At 34.1% G+C, this 23,326-nt stretch overlaps 1 protein-coding gene across 4 annotated transcripts in view; it reads left to right on the top strand.

The window, feature by feature from the left end:
• Positions 1 to 23,326, top strand: part of KRAS (KRAS proto-oncogene, GTPase) — a 39,926-nt gene that overhangs the window by 7,855 nt on the left and 8,745 nt on the right. For 3 of the 4 annotated variants that reach the window (XM_036865394.1, XM_036865392.1, XM_036865391.1), the window contains exons 3-5: positions 14,561 to 14,739; positions 15,704 to 15,863; positions 22,960 to 23,083. In XM_036865394.1, coding sequence (XP_036721289.1) covers positions 14,561 to 14,739; positions 15,704 to 15,863; positions 22,960 to 23,079 — 459 coding nt within the window. In that variant the 3' untranslated portion in view covers positions 23,080 to 23,083. The remainder of the gene's footprint in view (positions 1 to 14,560; positions 14,740 to 15,703; positions 15,864 to 22,959; positions 23,084 to 23,326) is intronic. The other variant, XM_036865393.1, reaches the window with a different exon arrangement.

Raw genomic sequence — 23,326 nt, 5'->3', positions numbered from 1 at the left:
CGTCCTGTAAATTGTGAGGCTCAAGTCCCTGAATATGGTTTATGTTAGATTTTTTAACATAATATAGATTTAAACCTTACATTTTCTAAACTAACAGTATGTTATATTAGCTTACACTAGCGTTCTGTTAAAACATTCTGTTTTTAAAACAAGGTACAACACAGCAATTTTGTAAATCCATTTCTCTTCAAGACTGTGGCCACTCTTCCCCCCCCTTTCAAGTGAGTGCCCTCTACTGGTCAACTTATTCACTTTTATAATAAAAAATGAAATCCTAAGTTTGGATATTTTTTCTATTTAAACTGTGGGTATAATCAATTTATAACTATATAAATTTTATTTAAAAGACTTATTTTGTATGACTAATGTTTTAACAATCTAAAGTGTCAAAAAAAAATCTAAAGTGTCAGTTTTACTTTGCTAATGTTATTAAGATTACCGTGTGGACCAGTTAGGCCTAACTAATTAAATATGTGGGTGAATATTTTTGACTAAGAAAGGAAATGTGGCAATGTAGGAGAAAATAGGGTGGTGCCCTTGTTAGCACTGCTTGAGGTCACTTTGTCTGAGGGAATAAGAAGGGGCACTGTGGCTCTGTGAATTTCTTTTCATGCACACAGGAGGTACCTTAGAGAGTTCAGAGCTTAGGGGTGTGTTACATGGGGTGTTAGGAAGGGCTTATTCAAAAGTGGCAAATTGTGAAAGTTCACATGTTGTAAATTTTTATAGGACTGTAAAATAGTTGAGAACGCCTGATTTTTAGAATAAACTAACACAAAATTCAGGCACTGTGTTTCGGTCAATTTAAGAATAAGTATTTACTTAATAATAACTATTTATTGAGCCCTGAATGTTGAAAATTATTGGACATATTTTATTCTAACTTGGGTTTTTATAAATACAAAGCTTTAAAAACATGCAAATGAAAGTTGGCAATGGAAATAAATGAAAGGAAAAGAAAACTTTATCCTTTATCATTTGGCGTCTCTTAAGAGTCTGGTTGAAACAATGCAGCTAATTTCTTAATTCCATAAATGTTGTTAGTGCCTACTCTGTACCATGCAGCCTTCCTACGGTCTAGAGATACACTGAGGAGCAAAAGGAACCGCATCACTGCCTTCGTGGAGGTTATTAGTCTTAGATGTATTTGGAAGAGCAGTGTTTCTAGACAGTGATCCTAATTATATTTAACTTAATTTAGAGGCTTTATGCTTTAGGAGGGCAATAGATTTCTTATGTCTCTTAATTATATTGTCTCATAGTGCCTAGGTTTATGGAACAGTTATATTATTGTGATCTTAATGTAATAAAATTAGAAATGGGTAGTAAAAACAAAATATTTGAGAGGATTAAGTAGGGCTGTATTGCTTACCTTAGGTAATTTTTGAACTTTTTACTTTGAAAATTTCAAACCAATGGAAAAGTAGTGAAAAATACTAACAGTGAATACCTCTTAACCTTTAAACTAGGCATAGTTACTTTATGTGTGTGTGCCTGTGTATGTACACACACATACTTGAATACATATTATTTATTTTTGCTGCACTTTTTGAGAATAAGTTGCGTATGTTAGGACCCTTTACCTCTAAACACAGGGGCCTATGAACTGTGGCCTGCCTGCTGGCCACATACAGCCTGTGTCTGTTTCTGTAAAGTTTTATTGGGGCACAGCTGTGCTTGAGTGTTGACATGTTGTCTATGGCTGCTTTTGCACTACAGTGGCAGAGCTGAGTGGCTGCAACAGAGACCAAATACTGTCTGGTCCTTTACGGAACAAGTTTGCTGACCCTCTTCTAACAACAAGAATAATTCATTGTATAACTACAACGCAGTGACAAAATTTAGGAAATTCAACATTGATACAATGTTTTTTTTTTTTTTTTTAAACATCTTTATTGAAGTATAATTGCCTTACAATGGTGTGTTAGCTTCTGCTTTATAACAAAGTTAATCAGTTATACATATACAATATGTTCCCATATCTCTTCCCTCTTGCATCTCCCTCCCTCCCACCCTCCCCATCCCACCCCTCTAGGTGGTCACAAAGCACCGAGCTGATCTCCCTGTGCTATGCGGCTGCTTCCCACTAGCTATCTATTTTACATTTGGTAGTGTATATATGTCCATGACACTCTCTCACCCTGTCACATCTCACCCTACCCCCTCCCCATATCCTCAAGTCCATTCTCTAGTAGGTCTGTGTCTTTATTCCCGTCTTGCCACTAGGTTCTTCATGGCTTTTTTTTTTCCCTTAGATTCCGTATATATGTGTTAGCATACTGTATTTGTTTTTCTCTTTCTGACTTACTTCACTCTGTATGACAGACTCTAACTCCATCCACCTCATTACAAATACCTCCATTTCATTTCTTTTTATGGCTGAGTAATATTCCATTGTATATATGTGCCACATCTTCTTTATCCATTCAATCTGTCGATGGACATTTAGGTTGCTTCCATGTCCTGGCTATTGTAAATAGAGCTGCAATGAACATTTGGTACATGACTCTTTTTGAACTATGGTTTTCTCAGGGTATATGCCCAGTAGTGGGATTGCTGGATCGTATGGTAGTTCTATTTGTAGTTTTTTAAGGAACCTCCATACTGTTCTCCATAGTGGCTGTATCAATTTACATTCCCACCAACAGTGCAAGAGAGTTCCCTTTCCTCCACACCCCCTCCAGCATTTATTGTTTCTAGATTTTTTGATGATGGCCATTCTGACCGGTGTGAGATGATATCTCATTGTAGTTTTGATTTGCATGTCTCTAATGATTAATGATGTTGAGCATTCTTTCATGTGTCTGTAGGCCATCTGTATATCTTCTTTGGAGAAATGTCTATTTAGGTCTTCTGCCCATTTGGGACTGGTTGTTCGTTTTTTTGTTATTGAGCTGCATGAGCTGCTTGTAAATCTTGGAGATTAATCCTTTGTCAGTTGCTTCATTTGCAAATATTTTCTCCCATTCTGATGGTTGTCTTTTGGTCTTGTTTATGGTTTCCTTTGCTGTGCAAAAGCTTTTAAGTTTCATTAGGTCCCATTTGTTTATTTGTGTTCTTATTTCCATTTCTCTGGGAGCTGGGTCAAAAAGAATCTTGCTGTGATGTATGTCATAGAGTGTTCTGCCTATGTTTTCCTCTAAGAGTTTGATAGTGTCTGGCCTTACACTTAGGTCTTTAATCCATTTTGAGTTTATTTTTGTGCATGGTGTCAGGGAGTGTTCTAATTTCATACTTTTACATGTATCTGTCCAATTTTCCCAGCACCACTTATTGAAGAGGCTGTCTTTTCTCCACTGTATATGCTTGCCTCCTTTATCAAAGATAAGGTGACCATATGTGCGTGGGTTTATCTCTGGGCTTTCTATCCTGTTCCATTGATCAATATTTCTGTTTTTGTGCCAGTACCAAACTGTCTTGATTACTGTAGCTTTGTAATATAGTCTGAAGTCAGGGAGCCTGATTCCCCCAGCTCCATTTTTCGTTCTCAAAATTGCTTTGGCTATTCGGGGTCTTTTGTGTTTCCATACAAATTGTGAAATTTTTTGTTCTAGTTCTGTGAAAAATGCCAGTGGTAGTTTGATAGGGATTGCATTGAATCTGTAGATTGCTTTGGGTAGTAGAGTCATTTTCACAATGTTGTGATACAATGTTTTATCTAACATATAGTCCATATTCAAATTTTATCAGTTCCCAGAATGTGCTCTCAGCAATTCTTTTTTTTTCTTCCTGATCCCAGGATCAAAAATCAGGTGTCATGTCTCACAATCTAGAACAGTTTCTCAGTTTTTCTTAGTCATTCGTGACAGTGGCACTTTTTGAAGAATTCAGGCCAGTTGTTTTGTAGAATGTCCTCTCATTTAGTTTTGTCTGATTGTTTCCTCTTGGTCAGATTTGGATTAAACATTTTTGGTAGAAATACTGTGTAAGTGATGTTATGCCCTCCTTGGTGTATCACATCAGGAGGCACAGGATGCTGGCTTGTCCCATTATTGATGATGTTATGTTGACATTGGTTAAGGTCATATCTATCAGCTTTCTCCCTGTAAAGGTATCTTTAGTTCTTTTATAATTAATGTGTACTCTGTGGGGAGATACTTTGAGACCATAAATACCCTGTTCTCCAGCATATTTGCACCCAGTGGGATGTAGTAGCCACTGATAACTCTAACCAGAACAAACTACCACCATAGTGACTGCAAAGTGGTAGGTAATCTACCTCTGTCATTACTTCTGCATTTATTATTTGACATCTGCCATAAGTAAGGTTTCTCTCTTTTCTCTTCCCTCTCCTTATTTATTTGGTTTGTCTTATTTGTATCTGTACAGACTCAAGGATTCGTTTTTCATTTGATGTGTTCAAGTCTATTCTTGTCATTATTGATTTTGGTGCTCAAATATATATTTGATTTGGCCAGTGGACTCCCTTTCGAGCTGGCCTCTGTATCTTTTTGACACATCCCCATCAGTTTTTGAGCTCTTTCTTACTTTCTGGCACAGTGTATTCCAGGTTCCCTTTGTTCTTTCCCTGTCCCTACCCTGGATTCAGCCATTTGTCCAGAGAGCCCTCATTCCTTTTACTAGGGAATGATATTTAGAAATTAAGTCCTGGATGTTAGGTGGTGTTGCTACTGGAGTGTCACTGCTTCTAGACCCTTTTCAACAGACAGAGCTGAGCAGTAGATTTTATTTAAAAATCATGAGTTCATTCTTCCTCCATGTTTTCTTTCTCCCATGATGAGAACACTGGTTCTACCTTGTATAAGTTTTAATGTTAAACATTAGACAGCTATTGAATTAAAAATGATAATGTCAATCAACACAGATTGAATAATTTAACATTAGGTTAGCTTTTTTATTTGTGGAATTGGGATTAAATATTTTTCTCCATTGAGAAAAGTAGGGATCCTTTTCATTTTCAAAGTATTCTTAAACCATTTAGGAAAAGATTGAGCTATTTGGCTACATAAAGACAAAAACACCTTTAACAAAAATCCAAGACAGATGGAAACCTGGGAAAACTACTTGCATCATCTATCAATCAGGAAGCTCTCCTGTATTTGAATTAGAGAAAAGCAAACATCCAAACAGGGGGAAAAAGGCATATAAATAGCCAACCTATCGACGCTCACACAAGAAGTGCTGTCGAAACATATTAAAAGATACTTCATTAATGTAGAAATGCAAGTTCAAACAATAAATAACATCTTTTATTTTCATGTTGGCCAAGATTAAAATGATAACAGGCCTGGAAAGGTGTGGAAAATGTATGTGTACTCTTTATGCTGTAGTGAGAGTATACCTTCTTATAAACTTTCTGGAGGTCATCAGTTTGGCAGTATGTATCAAAATGGAAACTACATGTCCTTTGACCAATTGATTCCACTTACAGAAATTTATCTGAAAGATTCAGTTGGATAAGTGTTTAAGATGTATACCCAGGAGTGTTATTGCAGTGTTGTTTATAATTTTTAAAAGTGGAAATAATCTACACTTCTACCAGTAGGGAAGAGGTGAGGTAAGTTATGGTATCTTTGTACAAATTATATTATACAGTTGTCAAAAGGATTAGGTAGATCTATAGGTACTGACATTGAAAAAACTGTCCATTATGTAGACAAGCTGTATTGTAGCACTTTGTGTAGAGTATGAGTCTATTTATTTAAAAAACAATGTGAATGTGTACTAAAATATGGTAGGACATATGCCAAACTCTGTAGTGTTTTTGTTTTTTTAAAAATGAGCATATACTGTTTGAGAGGGAAAAATAAATCCTAATTTTTGAGGGAGAAAAGTCACTAGAGTATTAGATACCATCAGATTACTTCATATTTACTTTCTTCCCCCCTTTTTAAAACCTCAACAAATTGGATAATACAGATGTATTACAGATAAAGAGGTACAGTTAAAGGAATTGGTATTAGGCCAATTAAAGAACAGCTGAGAGATATAATAATTCAAAATATGAAAATTATATTGTGCATCTGTAATTATTAAGATTGGATCCATGATTGATCCAGCTTCACATTCTGACCTTGGCATCAAGTGATAATTTGTGGGAGAATGCCACATTACTTCAACAGGTTACAGATGTAGGCTTATAATATCCTTATTTTCAAAATCTGTTATGCAAATTTTCCTTGAGTTTATTCAGATTTTACCTCTTGGACATAGTACACATTTTATTCTCTCTAGTCCTAAGCTAAGATTCAACATTCTTATAATATCAAATGTCCATTATTTAGTAAAGAAGTCTTTGTTTTCTTTATCCTTACTTCTAATGAATGTCTTAACCAAAAATTCTGTCATGAGACAGAAGGTGTTAAGCTCTTTTAACACCCTTGCTCCCTAATCAATACAGAAATCCTTCATAAACCTCAGAGTTTTAGCTCTTTTTCCCTGGAGCTTGTCCAGCTCCATTATATTATTTTGAAATACAGTGAGTGGTTTTGGAAAAAGCAGTCCAAATGTAGATGTCCAGTGATTTTTATAAGGGCAAGATAACTGCTGTTGCTATACAGTTCCTAGTAGCCAGTGGCCTGCCCCCTACCTTTTGGGCCTATAATAGCATGTACAATGTAAAATATGAAATAATACAGTTAACTTTTTAGAGCACTTTTTCATGGTCTTTAATCCTAACCTGTATACAAAGTCCTCTGCATTATTATTTACCCACTTTTACAGCAAAAGAAACAATAGCTTAGAGTAGAGATTAAGTAGTTTGCCCATACTCAACGCCGCAAGTAAGTGGAGTTCTGCAGGTGACATAGATTGAAGATTCAGGAGTGTATCTTTAGCCTAGACTTCGGCCCTGAGCATCAGCCCTGTATATCAAAGCTGCCTACAGGTCACAGCACCAGAGCAACCCACGAACATACGGAATTCAACATGCCCCAAATTGAACTCATCTTTTCCTCTCCCCTTCCCATTATGTTCTCATCTCTAAACAATAAGCTCTGCCATTAAAAAAAGATCGAGATATAATTCACATAACATAAAATTCATCCTCTAAAGTATACAGTTAGGTGGTTTTTAGTATATTCACAAAGTTATACAACCATCACCCCGTCTAATTCTGTCACATTTTTATCACCCCATACCAATTAGCAGTCACTCCCCAATCCCTTCTCCTGCCAGCCCCTGGCAACCATTAATCTACTTTCTGTCTCTGTGGATTTGCCTGTTCTGAATATTTCACGTAATTGAAATCATACAACATGTGGCCTTTTGTGTCTGGCGTCTTTCATGTAGGATAATATTTTCAGGGTTCATCTATGTTGTCACATGTTTCAATACTTCATTCCTTTTTATGGCTGAATAATATTTTCTTGTATGGATATTTGTTTATGTATTCATCAGTTGATGGGCATTTGGAGTGTTTCCTCTTTTTGGCCATTTTGAATGATGCTGCTGTGAACATTGCTGTAAGTGATGTATGAGGGTTGTTCTGTCAATTTCACCCATTAAGTATTTCTCAAAACTGTTTAATCTTCTCCATCTTACTGCTTTTGCTGCCTTAGTTCAGGTTCTGTCATTTCTTTTATTATTTTATTTTTGGCTGCGTGGGATCTTCCTTGCTGCGCGTGGGCTTTCTCTAGTTGTGGCGAGCGGGGGCTGCTCCTCGTTGCAGTGCGTGGGCTTCTCATTGAGGTGGCCTCTCGTCGCGGAGCATGGGCTCTAGGTGCGCGGGCTTCAGTAGTTGTGGCACATGGGCTCAGTAGTTGTGGCTCGCGGGCTCTAGAGCGCAGGCTCAGTAGTTGTGGCACACAGGCTTAGTGGCTCCGAGGCACGTGGGATCTTCCCGGACCAGGGATCGAACCCATGTCCCCTGCACTGGCAGGCGAGTTCTTAACCACTGCGCCACCAGGGCCAGGTTCTGTAATTTCTTGTAAAAGTTTCCTAAACTCATCTCCCAGCCTCCAGTCTGGTCTCATTTGTCATAATAATGCTAACAGTGGACATTGTTGATCTGATCCTCCCTCCTACTTAAAAATCTTTTAGTGATTTAGTGTAAGATATAGTTCAGAACTTCTTAAGATGGCAGATTAGACCCTCCATAAGCTGGCCTCTGCTTGATGGTGCAGTTTCACTTCTACTTACCTATAATCCCTCTAAGCTAAAATTGTGTTGAACTTCTTGGTTCCATGTATTCAACATGCTGTTTCCTGTTTTTGTGCATTCTCTTTGCTCCTTCCTGCCTGGAGTGGCCCTCCTGTCTTTCCTAATTCATACAAGCAAAGTTGATGTCTTCTCCTGTTTGTCACCATTGTACTTCGTTCTCCATCAGGTGTTGCATTTATTTCATTGTGTTTAAATTACTTGTTTACATTCATATCTCTTCCACCAGACCTAGCTCTTTGAGGTTAGAAACTATAATGCCTGGCACAGTATATGACATTCAGAAGATTTTTACTAAGTGTTCCTGTGATGCAAGGGAGAATGGAGTAGGTAGGAGGGAATGAACTAACAAATAAGCCTGTGCTTATATATACCCAATTCCTTGTTTCTTTCCTATTATAATTCTAACATACCAGGCTATTGTGCATGTTTTTAGCTGTCTTTGAGAACTAGCTGTGTACAACAACTTTTGATGGGTTATAACCAATAGTGTAACACATCATTCTATGATAGATTCAAATAATCTTTTAGAAGAGTAACAAAATATTTGAGCATTAAGAGGGTAAAAGTGAGTTTCTCGTTTTTTCCTATAGGTGTTATTTAGCAGTACATGAAAAATACTTAGAATAACACATTAAGAAAATCTTACAAACATTTCAAAAGTAAATCCTCAAATAATACTTCAGCTGACATTTCCAGCAGTCCTATTCATATTTACAAGAGCATCTGATGGAATCAACAGCATGAAGATGGAGATTAAATGGGATAAGGCTTGTAATATGCTTATCACAGTATCCAACATATAAATGAGGGCTCAGTAAATGTTGGCTGTCATAATTACTATTAATAGTAATATGGTTACTTTTAGTAAAAGTTACTAATTTCTTTAGTTTTTTTTTTTTTTTTTTTTTTACTATACTATGTCTTCCCATGACAGGGTTAACTTTAACTGCCTGAGTTGGAAAACTAAATTGAATATGTTGAAATATGAACATACTGAGTAACTTGGTTACTGTGAATTATAATAGAAAAATGACAAAATGATGTCCTGGTCAGTGAGTGTATCTCATTCTTGAAAGATATAGTCTTAACTTGCAAAGTCCTCTATTGGGTCTGCAGATGAGTTTCTGTACATAAAACAACACTTGAAGGCATGTTAATAAATTGGAAAACACTTTTAAAAAATTAAGCCAGTACAAAAAAGACAAAAATTCCAAACAGGTAATGGGAATAAATATGAAAAAGAAAAACTATGTAACATTACTAGTCCCCAAAGAAATAGATATTAAAACAATAGGATTTTTGGTCTAACAAGCTGACAAAAATAAAAATATGAAACCTATTGTTGAGTGAGTGGTGATGGAATGGGTACACCCTTAATGCCGTATGGAAAAGTAATACCATGAGCGTCATGTGCGCCCCAAATCAGGTTTTCCCTGTCTTAACATTGTGCCACATTTACTTTAGTTCCTTTTTTCTTTTTCAAGATATAAAACTTAATACAGTTAAAGGCCTCCGTGTTCTCTGTAATCTTATTCTCTTCCCTCCCCCAAAATGTTTAAAAATCTATATATTTTGTTTATATTTTGACATTAATAGTAATTAAAATTTTTAATATTATATAAAACTTGCTTGAATACATTTATTAAAATACTCTTAATGTATAATTTTAAAATTTACAGCTTCATTGTTTTAATATAATTTATGATATCTTAAACTTGTGTTTATTTTTACAGTGTCTGCATATATTTACATTGAATGGGTTTATTCATTTCTTCAACAGACAGTACTGATTACCTGCTGTGTTTAAGACTGACACACAGGGTGCACAGTGGTGAGCAAAACAGATGTGAGCCCTACCATCATGGAGTTTAAAGCCAAGTGGGGGGTATAGACTTGAACAATTACACATAAATACATAGTTACAAATTATAATAGGATCACCAGCTGCTATGTGGAGAATAGACTGTAGGAGTAACAACAACTGCTAGGAAGCAGTTGCAGGAGATTGCATGAGACAATCACATTGGACTAGGGTGAGGGTGGTGAGTGCTTGGATTTGGAGTATATTTTGAAAATAGATAAACGGCATAAGATTGTGGGTATTAAACGCCTATGTAATTTTTTTTTTATGGTATGATGATTTAGGATGCCATATTAAGTATATCTCCATTTTAGCTATCGTTTTAAAAAAATAAACCATATTTTCTTAGCATCTCTTACCAGAAGTGGCATTACTGTGTCAAAGGCTATGAACATTGGTATGGCTCTTGATAAGTACTGTACTTGCTTTCCAAAAGGATTGTACCTGTTACTGTATCACCAGAAATGCTTGACTTCTATGTTTAACTTTTGCCAGCATAGTGTATTTCACTTAGAAAAGTTTTTTTTTTCTTTCTCTTTTTTTTTTTCCTACTACTTCAGTAAATTAAAAAAATAGTACTTTAGTTGGGAGTAAGGGGAAATCTATGGAATAACTTTCCTTTATTTAATATTTTATTATGTTGAGTTAGTTTTTAAGTGGCTTTCTTTTATCCTAGTTTCCAAAGGATGTTAGTAACCTTTGTATCTGATCTAAAAGTTTATTCTGTTTGAAAGGCTGGAAATAATACTAATGAAAAATGTAAAGTCTTGATTCTTTTCTTGCTCTGTCTTTAACTGGTTTCATTGTGGAATTTATGTGGTTTTAAACTGGTTAGGCTTTGATAACCTGTACTTTCTCAATGGTGATTTTTTTTTTAAATATAAAAGGAATAATATGTGTTGAGAGTACTTTAGATTTGTGATAAGGTATTTTATTAGCTTAGAGCAGGGGTTGGCAAAATGTAAAGGGTCAATTGGGTCTTTGTCACATAATCTTTGTTGTTGTTTTTTGTTTTTTAAACAACCATTTAAAAACTGTTCTTGGCTCATAGACTGTACAAAAACAGGTGGGCAGGATTTGGCCTGTGGGCCACAGTTTGCTGTACCCTTATTTAGGCTCTCATGTTGGGAAAGATTCTACATTGATGCATATATTTTTTTCTACTTCCATATACTTTTTTTCTTATGGCTAAACAAAATCTTTAGTATTTACATATCATTTTTGTTGTGCTTGCTGTCTGCTTTGTCTTAAAACCTGTCATTTCTTTTCAGATCAGATCTCGCCATTTAACACTTTTGTTCTTAAGTTTTTACCAAGTTGCACTGCCTTTTTATATAGCTCAGCGACTAATTATGCTTCTAAGGATGACTGTAGTTAAAATTAACTTGGGGGCTTCCCTGGTGGCACAATGGTTAAGAATCCGCCTGCCAATGCAGGGGACATGGGTTCAAGCCCTGGTCCGGGGAAGATCCCACATGCCGTGGAGCAACTAAGCCCGTGCACCACAACTACTGAGCCTGCGCTCTAGAGCCCGCGAGCCACAACTACTGAAGCCCACGCGCCTGGAGCCCGTGCTCCACAACAAGAGAAGCCACCACAATGAGAAGCGTGTGCACTGCAACGAAGAGCAGCCCCTGCTCGCTGTAACTAGAGAAAGCCCGTGCGCAGCAACGGAGACCCAGTACAGCCAAAAATAAATAAATAAAATAAGTAAATTTATTTTTTTAAAAAAAGAAATGCAAATAAATAAATAAAATAAAATAAAATAAAATAAACTTGGGAAATACTGAATTTTTAACCTAAACCTGTTATTTGTAATCAGCAGATTCTTCCTCATTGTTTATAGGCAGGTTGTGGATTACTTTTTTTCAATAACAGAATGTGACTCAGAATTTTGCTTTCAGTATCTTTGGGGTTTAGAAGGGAAAAGATAATAGGAATGAATAGGGACTGCTTTCCCAGTTTCTCAGTCCCTTTGATGGAGTGTTCATCATGGGAACATGCTATGAAATGCATGCAGAAACTACTAATATTTCACATTATATACTTTTGAAACACAAAATGTTTGAAAATTTTGTAAATGGGAGTTCACTGAGGTATACATCTTAGAGGCGATATCTTGTGGGCACGTGCATAATCCTCCAGCCACACCTTGGGTATAGATTTGTGTGGCTCCAGAAACTATAGTCTTTAATTTCATTGTTGATAGAAAATTTTAAAGATTAAAGAAACCATTAACCATAAGGTTAACTTCAGCTAGTACTGGTAAGTGAAGAATGCGAGGTGACAGCTCAATAGGTGAGGAAAAGTCTTTGGTCTGTTTCACATGTGCCGTAGCCACACCTGGGTAATGAATGGATTGACTCCAAGAAACTGTACTTTGCTCTCAATTCCTGCTCTTTCATTCTACTCCAAAAACAATGGTTTTCAATTTATAATATACAGGAGTTCTTTCAAGGATCAATAGTTAATTAAAGGAATAGGCTAAAATAAAATGTCAACCAATAAATAAATAAATTAAAAAAAGAAAAAAAATTAAAAAAAAAATGTCAACCAAATGTTCACATCTTTAGTCAAGAGCTTCTTGTTTAGAAAATTAAATATCCATCCTTTTTTTGACTGTTGAGATAATTGGTTTTTATTATAGAAAATTTGGAAAATACAGTTTACTTTAAACGATAAGTGCGAGATCATTCTAATATGGTAATCTTTCACACTTTTTAAAATTAAAAGGCAAAGAAAGAAATACATTTAAAATAATATCTATTACCACAAAAAAAGGTAAGCAAGAGATCAATTATTTCTTAGATTAATTATCTCCATCAGAGACATACCCTTTGTTAACATTTTGATGTACATACCACGAGTTTTTTAATATATGTGCAGATACATTTATACAGATATGTAGAGATACCTTATTGGGATCATGCTACATGCGTATCTTTGTATTCTCCTTATGCTGTGAACATTTTTCAAACACTTTACCAAAAACATGATTTTCAATGACCACTTTTTTAATGATAGATTGGTTTGTGAAGTAATTCATGAACTAAGGGTGGAACAATAAGAAACAGTGTCCTTGGGCTTATACTTTATACCCATTATTAGCCCTGCCTCTGACTCCATGACTTCACCTTGCACCAGCCCTTTTCCTTATTTTTTGAAGCCTATTTTGGCAGAGAGTGTGTGAAATCTTTTAGGCATGAGTATTAATCAAAAGTCAGAGGAAAATCAGATTTTCATTTCAAGATTCTGTTATGTCACCTACCTTCTTTCCTTTACACCATCTTGGAGTTGCGTGGTCTCTAAGATATCCATCTCTTTCTCTCTCCTTCAACCACTCCCTCTCTTTTTACTAGAGGTCTCAGAGAATTTGCAGACAGAACAATCATTCTCTTTAGCATTATCATAGTATCTATCTGGCTGTTAAATATTGTTCCCAGGACTGCAGAAATGGATTAAATAAGGGCATTAAAATTCTCAGAATTGACCGTTCTCTTATGTATTCCTTTGAGTATAAATAAAATAGATACATGACAGTTATTTGTAAGTTGCTTGATTTTTCTTGCCACCTAAATCATCCAGAATAGTAAGAGTTGGTAGAGCTATCCCATTTTGTAAAAATTATTTTCCTTTACAGAGAATTTGGGTCTTTTTGTTATTAATCTGTGCACTTGCATTGTTGAATCTCTGTGTAACACCTTTTAAAAAAAAAAACCTTTTTTTAAACTGTGGTAAGATACACATAAAATTTACCATTGCCATTTTTAAGTGTACAGTTTAGTGGCATTAAGTAAATTCACAATATTGGACAACCATTAGCTCTGTCTGTTTCCAAAACTTTTTCATCATCCCAAACTGAAACTCTGTGTCCATTAAACAACAGTTCTCCAACTCCCCTCTCCTCAGCCCCAGGTAACCGCTATTTTATTTTTTGTCTCAGTGACTTTACCTATTCTAGGTATCTCAGTATAAGTGGAATCACAGAATGTTTGTCTTGCTGTGTCAGACTTATTTCACTTAGCATAATGTTTTCAAGGTTCATCCATCTTGTGGACTGTATCATAATTTCATTCTTTTTTATGGCTGAACAATATTCTACTGCGTGTGTGTGTGGCCCCCCCCCCATTTTGTTTATCCATTCATCTGTTTAATGAACACTTGGGTTGCTTCTACATTTTAGCTATTGTAAATAATGCGTCTACGACCATTGGCATACAAGTGTCTGAGTTTCTGCTTTCGGTTCTTTTGTTTATATACCTCGGAATGGAATTGCTGGATCCAGTTTCCTCTGCACCCTCACTGGCACTTGTTATTTTCCTTTTTTTAAAAAAATAGTCACCCTAATGGGTGTGAAGTGGTACTTCATTGTGGTTTTGATTTGCAATTCCTGAATGATGTTGAGCATCTTTTCATGTGCTTATTGGCCATTTGTGTATTTTCTTTGGAGACCTGTCTATTCACGTACTTTGCCCACTTTTGAATTGGGTTGTTTTTTTGTTCTTAAGTTGTGTCTAACACCTTTTTAGAAGTAAAAGGTGCACCATAATAACCCAGACTGTGTTTCTCCCTTCTCAGGATTCCTACAGAAAACAAGTAGTAATTGATGGAGAAACCTGTCTCTTGGATATTCTCGACACAGCAGGTCAAGAGGAGTACAGTGCAATGAGGGACCAGTACATGAGGACTGGGGAGGGCTTTCTTTGTGTATTTGCCATAAATAATACTAAATCATTTGAAGATATTCACCATTATAGGTGGGTTTAAGTTGAATAAAATAAGTTGACATTGAGGAGTAATTGCATCTTCCATTTTTTGAGTCTTTGCTAACTGCCATGCACAAATTTGCACAAATTATCTAATTTAAATTTTAAAATAATTTTTGTTAGGTAATATCCCTGATTTACAAGTGAAATTCTTAAGGATTAGAGCAGTTGAGCAACTTGTTCCAGATCACATAGTAGTAGTGCTAGAATTGAAAGGTAGGCCTGTTTGAGAAACAAGGCTTTAAGCTAGATCCATCATAAAAATGAAAACCATGAACAAAAATGTGAAAAGGTTAATTGAGATGGCGCCACTCAAATAGCCTTAAAAATCTGTATAGTGTAGAATTTCTTGGAATCAGATAAATGTTGGCCTTAGATAATTAAGGAAAAAACACAACTCTGCAGTTATAAGATTGAAGTATTAGAGCAATACAGTTTTTAAAGAATCTCAACAAATTTGCATAGAAGCGACTATTATTAAAACGTTCATATAGAAATCAAAATCTTTCCACTTGGTGCTCTCTTTTTTAAGAATGAAGGTAAAGCATTATGTTAATGTTGTAATTCCTATTTTTATAAAAACATTCTATATGTGTACATTTAACAACGTATATAGTATATGTTTCTAAGATTATAATTTTAAAAATTAGGCATAGCACTTTTTTGGACTAGAATTTTTCAATATTTGTTTTATTGTGACCTACCTGCATATGAACCTACTAGATTGTAGTTTTACTATATTTCTAGGTATTTGATCTTTTAAGAGACATAGAAGTTCTCTGTTTAGGATAGAGAAAAATAACTAGGAGGAGGAGAAAGGAGAATTTGGTGTGATTGGAACTAGGAATTACATTAAAAGTCTTTTAACCATATTTTATGAGACAAAGTTATGAATAGTTTTTGAAAGATTTTTGTTACTAATTCCTCTGATGTAACTTTGTTTTTTCCTCCCCAGAGAACAAATAAAAAGAGTTAAAGACTCTGAAGATGTACCTATGGTTCTAGTAGGAAATAAATGTGATTTGCCTTCTAGAACAGTAGACACAAAACAGGCTCAGGACTTAGCAAGAAGTTATGGAATTCCTTTTATTGAAACATCTGCAAAGACAAGACAGGCAAGTAAAATTGTAATAAATACAAATCTGTTCTCTCAAACTATATCAAGTGATTTAAATCATTAATCACTATTTACTAATATATATTCTAATAATGTCATTTTGGGAGCAGGAAGGCATGAATATTAATAAATGTACATACCTGATAGCATAACTTTCATATCAGTTGATGTAATTTATCAATTTTCTTCCATTATAGTAAAATAGGAAATATAACAATATTTACTTGGTAAATGTTCTCTTAAGGATATGAGAGGGCAGCATTTCTTATTCCAGTGTCCATGGTATTATCTTTGGCTTTGGCTTTTTTCTACGTTGAACAGTTCATCACATGTTATAGTCAGGATTTGAGAAACGTGGGAATTTTTTTTTTACTGTTTTATTTATAAAGTCAAAGAACAGGGAAACAAATTTTGAGTTTCCTATTTTAGAAGTGCTTTTAAGAGTATTATGTCATATGTTTCTAGATTAAGTTTTGTTGTATTTGAAGAATTTTACTTAGGTAGAATTTTTTTTTTGAAGGATATATTTTTCAGGAAAGTTTTTATTAAAGCAAGAGAATATTTAGAAAGTAAATAGAAATTCTCAGTTATTCATTTACTGTGTTCTGAGAAAAAAATACCACCAGATTGATCCTGAATTTTGTTTCAGAAACTATCTTTATTTTAAAAGTAACTTTTTCTCTAGGTAAAATAAAATAATTGATATTATTTAGCCTATTTGTATGAAATAAGAGTTTAACATATAGAAAAAATGAATTCCTAGAAAGGAAAATATAAGGTTATGATGGAATATTAATATGTTTCATACAAGATGAACATTTGTTTGGGGCCTTGTCTGGTTATTTGTACCTATGAGCCCAGAAAACCAATTTCATGGAATTTAACTTTATAATGCTAGAAGTTAAGAAGAGTGATGAACAACTTATTACATGGTTAAGCTTATAAAAACACCTTCTAGACCTTTCACTGAACTTTGTGAAGGGGTAAAAATTTAAAAGTAAACCATCATTCAGCTAGTATATATGTCTATTTCCCTAGTGGAAGATCATACATACCACTTTCTAGTTGTACAAATTGGTACACAGTGGAAAAAAACAATGAATTCTATTTTAAGTCTTCGTTTTGGGATTAAAAGCTGAATTAGAATAGTTTTTGACCATAATACAGATTATCTTATTCTAAAACCTGATTTATAAGTTAAAGAAATACTTGGTGTATACATTACTTCACTTTACTTTGGAGGAATTAAGATTTCATTCATATCATTTCCAGGTCCCAAAGACTGGGAAGAGGTTTGGTTTTTGTCTTCTTTGTGTTGGTCTTCTCTGACCGTACTCCTTGATTTCCCTTGGGAGGTACTCAGAAAATGTGATTATAATACTATAATTTTTTTTCCCATTTTTGTATGAAACATTTTCAGATATAAAATTGAAGGAATTTTATTGAAAACATTTGCAAACCTACTACCTAGATTACACTATTAACAGTTTATTAACTTGCATTAGTTGTAACTTTTAAAGTATACATTTTAGACTAGTGGACACTTTAGTTTACACTGTACAAAGAAAAGAAAAACTCTAAGACTTTGCCTGATGTTGTAAAGGGTTGCAAATAAAGCAGTGCTTCTCATACTTTAATATGCACAAGAATCAACTGGGCTTCTTACTCAAATCCAGATTCTAATTCTGAATTAGAATTAGGGTCTAGGTTGGAACCTGTGATTCTGCATTTTTAGCAAGCTCTCGGGTGATGCTGACTTTGGTACATGGACCACATTTGGAGTAGAAAGGTAATAAAGGACAGTAAGAGGAGGAAGTCTTGTTATTCCTGCAGTGTTGCCCTCCACTCTCATTTGATAAGAGCCTAAAATAATAGCTCTGTCTTCTTTCCTTGTTGTATGGTTACTATCTCAGAAGTACTGTTGATTCTTAAGTGTTTGACATTAATGCTTTAATATACCACAGCATTCATAACTAATCAGAAAACTACCTAGTTTCCTTTTAAAGTAGATTTTTAGGTTTTATACTGGTTTTGGGGGGGGCGGTTGGGGGGTGTCGGGTAGGGAAGGGGATGTAGTGTGTGTGATACCAAGTGGATTAACCTAAATTTGCTTTGTAGGCATTTTTATGGATCATCCAGAAAAAATATACAGTGATATAATACAAAGGAATACTTGTACTTTATTTCTTAACCTTCTAGCACTCAGCTTTTCTTATATTTATGTTCTGTTTTATTGATATTGTTATGTAATTTATGTTGCTAAACTATAACTTAGATACTTAGTTTCCTAGATACTTGATTTCTCTTTATTACATGGACTTGTTGATTTGCCTTTCAAAAGTTTATTCATCTTTCTCTTTTGAAATTAATTTGATATTTGCATGCTTTTAGAAGACTTTAATTATTCCAAGTAACTGAGAAAATGAAATATGTAAATTTTCATAAATTTTAATTTACATCTCCAGTTTTTGTGAAAATTTGAAGCCCTATTTTCTGCAGAGTGTTTTGTTACTCATCTGCTATTATTTATTTATTATTTGAACAAAATGAATATGCATATCCTTGTTGTATTTTATCAGCAGCTACTCGGTTCATGCCCTAAGTTTTGGTCTTGAGCACGAACCTAAAACACAAACAACAAAAATTATATTCAAGTTAGCAGGAACAGGACATTCATTTAGAACTTTCATAGATATAAGTCAGGGGCTGGCAAACTTTTTCTGCAAAGGGCCAGATGATAAATATTTTAGGCTTTGTGGGCCACAGGTGCTATCAGTTGCATTTTTTTTTTCTTACAACCCTTTAAAAATGCAAAAATCACTCAGCTTGTGGGCAGTACAGAAATATAGGCTGTGGCTGCATTGGATTTGTGGGTTGTAGTGTGCTGACCAAGTTGTAGTGTGCTGACCGTTGATTCTCTGGGGAACTGTATTCTTTGGCTAGACACAAGAAGTTAGGTCAGACTTTCAACTTAAATTTTACAAGCTAACATTAGGAATTTTAAAGTAAAATTTATGTATTCTGTGAAAGAGAAAGAGGAGTTTTACTCTAGTCTTTTTAAAGGTAAGGGTTGTAGGCTATATATTTTACCAACTTACTTTCTTATTTTAAAAAGCCCATTTTATGGCTAGAATACAGTGAATTATATTTTTAACTATCATTTTAGTCCACATCTGAAAGGCCAAAGTAGTTTTTATTTTCTGCAAGTATGCTGTATGTGGTCCCTGTGTTCCTAGTGTATAAAGGCTGCTACCTAGGTCACATCTATCTGGGCAGTTAGTAATTGACATATTTTTCTGGCCTCTTTGGGCAGTGTATGGCAGTGTTTGCAAAGGCTGTTGAAACCAAAACATTGACACCGTGGTAATCAGCTGTGTGTTTTCCAGTCTGCTAAAATCAAAAGTGGGGATCATTCAGTAAAGCAGATGACAAAAGCAGAATTCTCAGAGTATCTGCTACTCCTGATTCAGCTTTTTTGCTTTCTGGAGGTCTCAATTTGAGCATAATGTGAAAATTTGTTTTACGAACTTAAAAATGTTGAGTGATTAATTTTCCAGGTTTTGTTAATTTCTAGATACTTAAATTTAGTTGTTAGAATACCTCCATTAAAGAAAGCTTATCATCAAATTGTTTTAACAAAGCAAACCAAACAAAAAAACTTTATGTGCCATATTTCTGTTTAATAATAGTTGGTTTCTGTACATAAGATCAATAATTTGAACTTTGCTTTTTATGAGTTAAAACTAGACAAAACAAGTACTGAGCACCTGCTGTGCACCAATGCATAGTATAGCCTCCCAAGTAGTAGTATTGCTGCATTTCAGTAGTTCCTGAGGTGGGCTGTTGTTTGGCAAGGTTTCTTTCCAATTCAGTGATGCAAAGTTGATTTTTAGAATACATCTTGTTCCTCCCACTCCTCTCCCCCAAGCAGGGCTAGTATTCTTGCATCTGTCTATAGTTAGGGTATTTGAGGTGTTATTTATTTCCTTGAAAGAGCTTTTGCAGATAATAAACTATTCAACTACAACAAGTACTTGTTTAAAATTAAATCGCTTAGTGAAAGCATTATAGGCACCGGGATACAGAATGATGCTGTTAACAGTTCTTTCTCCTGTATTGAAGTGCTCTATTTCCATAGTCTCACAGTACGTTTTCAGATAATGGCTGAGCTCCTGGTTTAAAAAAATTTACAAATGTATCTTTAACAACTTACTTTAAAATTTACATATATAAACACATGCACTGTTGTTCTTACATGCACTTCTGTTTCACTTGTTCTTAAAGTTTAATAAGTGACATCTGAAAATGAGTATATGTGGCAACAAGCTATATGCCCAAGAATAAATCATTGCGTGCCAGTTAAGACCTTAGCAACTAGCCAACAGTAGGTATTAAACATCTGTTTCGGCTGTACTTAATCTTTTAAAATTACTTACAAATTTTGGAATATGAAACCAGTGTTCTGTGCCAGTGGTTTAAGGTATATACAAGGATCAATAATGTTCTCTTCATGTCCGCATGCCTTTAAAGCATATTATCAAGAAATAAGTAATTAAGTCTGAGAAAATATGGTAAATAACAGATTCTTTAAAATCTAATTTAAATTTTCTATTAGTAAAAATGAGAAATGAAAAAAGTCACTCTGGAATAACTATCTCTCAGTGTTGTTAATTATCTTAGCCTCCGAGGTCCTGATACTGAATTCTTGGTGGTGGGTAGTAATCTCTTCTTTTTAATTACTGGCTTCCAGTTCTCTCTCTGCATTGCGGGAAACAAAAATCATATATTCTGATATTGGTGATGGGGATGTGCACACTTAAAAAGTAGACACGTTCAAACTAATTTTAGAAATAAGTTACAATCAAAATTTGCTTCTGCTAAATTAGTAGAGGACAAAACCCTGTTTTTTCCTCCATCATAGTATATTTCAGTACTTCTGCATTGACCTTATAACTTTTTTTTAAACAGGAATATAAGTTTTTATTCTTAAAAAATATGAGCTTTACCTGGTTTGTTTTATTTATATACATATGTTTTAAATTTCTTGCATTGATTTTCAAATTGAAAGAGAATCATTTGTGAAAATATCTTAAATGCCAGCTCATGCTTTATATTTTACATGCTTTACTAGAGTTATTTTAGTGCCTTAAATTATTTATCTAATTTAATAATGAGAATTTCTAATATGTAATTTTTAAGGACTTATGAGTAAAAACAAACCATCTCCTCTTAAGAATTACTGATAAATATAAAATATTACCAATTTTATATATGGGTACAAAGTGGCTATCTCATTTAAAGTACCAACATATTTAATGATTTTAAAAAAATAGTTGGAATTTTTATTTTGTAGTTGGTTTAGCTAGCTAGTCGATTAAATTGATTTCATTAAAAATATAAGATATTCAGATTTTCTTGGGCTATAATGACTTTTGTATTAGTTGAGTAGAAATACATCACAAGTTGGTATAAGTAACTTGAGACGTACATTTTAATATATAATCAACATATTATTTAAATTCCTACTGCTTAACTGAAACTTAATTTTTTATGAATTTTAAATTAAAGTTTTACTTTAAAGGTAAATTACTGAGTTCCACTGAAGCAGTTCTTAACATATTCTTGAGATTTATAAAAATTAATGTACCCTCAAGAATTGACGTGCCCTTTTTTTTTTCTTAACTATTATAAGCAATGGATGTGTACCTGCTAATATTAAGCCTTAGCTGTTGGTTTACTTAAGTTAATACTTAAATGGCTGATTCTCTGTGCCTGATTGAACTTAAAACTACATATCATACTTTTGATACCTATTAACTTTTTAGGAACTGAGTCCATTTTGTCGCATTTGGTTCGTAGAAAGACTGATGTTAACAATCTCAGAGAGTTAAAATATGCCAATTTCCATAGTGACTAATTCATTCTTAAGACTGAAAGAACAGAATAAGCTTAAAATTAAAGGTGCGGTAAAATACACTACTAACATATTTTTTAAACACATCTTCCTTTTAGAAGAATGGAACACACATACCATATCTTTTAAGTTAATTTGTATCACATACAGATTAATGTTTATGTGCATTTCTCTTTTAGATGTTAAGTTCCTACTTTGATGGTTATGTTTTTCTGGACAAACTAACAGTACAGTTATCTAAACATTTTGTCCTCTTGGCTACTGCCTAATTTCCTAGACTGGAAAAGACATTAAAAACTTCATTGATCTCTATATGGCCATATGATTGTGTTTGTTGTCACAGCTTTCTTACCATAGCCTTAAGCAGGAGAAGCCCCCTTTGCCCCTTTAGAGTATGTAAACTAGAGTAGAAGATATGAAGCCAGTATAGTTGGATATTGTTCTCAAAATTATTTTTAAGACATGTAATAAGGATACAAAATGCATTGCTACTATTTTGTGTTTAAACAATTAAAAATATTTTCATTTTATGGTAAACAGCCCTCATTTAGCATTTTTATTTAAATAGTATAGTTCTCCATTCACAGAAGTCCCAGTCTCAGTTCCAGTTTGGGTCCTAGAAATTGACTGGACAAGTTGTAATTGAAGATAGAACCCAAGATTCCAGTCGCTTGATGCAACTATATTTTGAAGTGTTTTGTGTGTGTGTTTAAACAAAGTTTAAATGTCCCTTTTGTACCATTTTTCTCCTCACTCCCCACTTAGAGCTGGGGTACAGAAATCACTTGTTTTCCCTAAGTCAAATAATTTAAATCTAACTTCAGTTTAGGCTTTGATTAATTCCATGACTAGCAAACCAAAATGACTGCATTATTAATACACAGGTACTAATAATACATGTACTTAGGTTTTTCATAATCTCTCCTAACTCCTAATTTAAATTAAAAAAAAAAATTCTAATCCCGTTACAAAACAAAACTGGCTTCAAAGAACAAACCAGGATTTAAGCCCATATTTTAAAATTGAATCCCCCATTTTATTCAAACAATCTGATGTCTGTTTAAAAAAAAAGAAATTCTCAAGTAAAGCTCATAATTCCAAATTTCTTGCACATGGCTGTCCCAATAAATTACTATTACCAATGAAACAGACTTTAAAGAAGTTGTGTTTTACAATGCAGAGAGTGGAGGATGCTTTTTATACATTGGTGAGAGAGATCCGACAATACAGATTGAAAAAAATCAGCAAAGAAGAAAAGACTCCTGGCTGTGTGAAAATTAAAAAATGCATTGTAATGTAATCTGGTAAGTTCAGCATATTAATTTCGGCAGAAAGCAGATGTCTTTCACAGGTAACAAAGTAGCAACCGCTTTAGAACTACCTAGGTGTGGGATTCTAATTTGAAGTATTAAATAAGAAACTTGTAGTTTGTTTCCACAATTAATACATTTATTTATTTGTATTTCTCATTTTATTTTTTTAATTACACTTATTTTTAATCTAATGGGTATTAATTATAATTGAGATGGTTTTGAGGGCTATAGACT

Source organism: Balaenoptera musculus, chromosome 10 (genome assembly GCF_009873245.2).
Source record: "Balaenoptera musculus isolate JJ_BM4_2016_0621 chromosome 10, mBalMus1.pri.v3, whole genome shotgun sequence".
Classification (NCBI taxonomy): Eukaryota; Metazoa; Chordata; class Mammalia; order Artiodactyla; family Balaenopteridae; genus Balaenoptera; species Balaenoptera musculus.
This window is presented reverse-complemented; position numbering and strand designations above follow the sequence as displayed.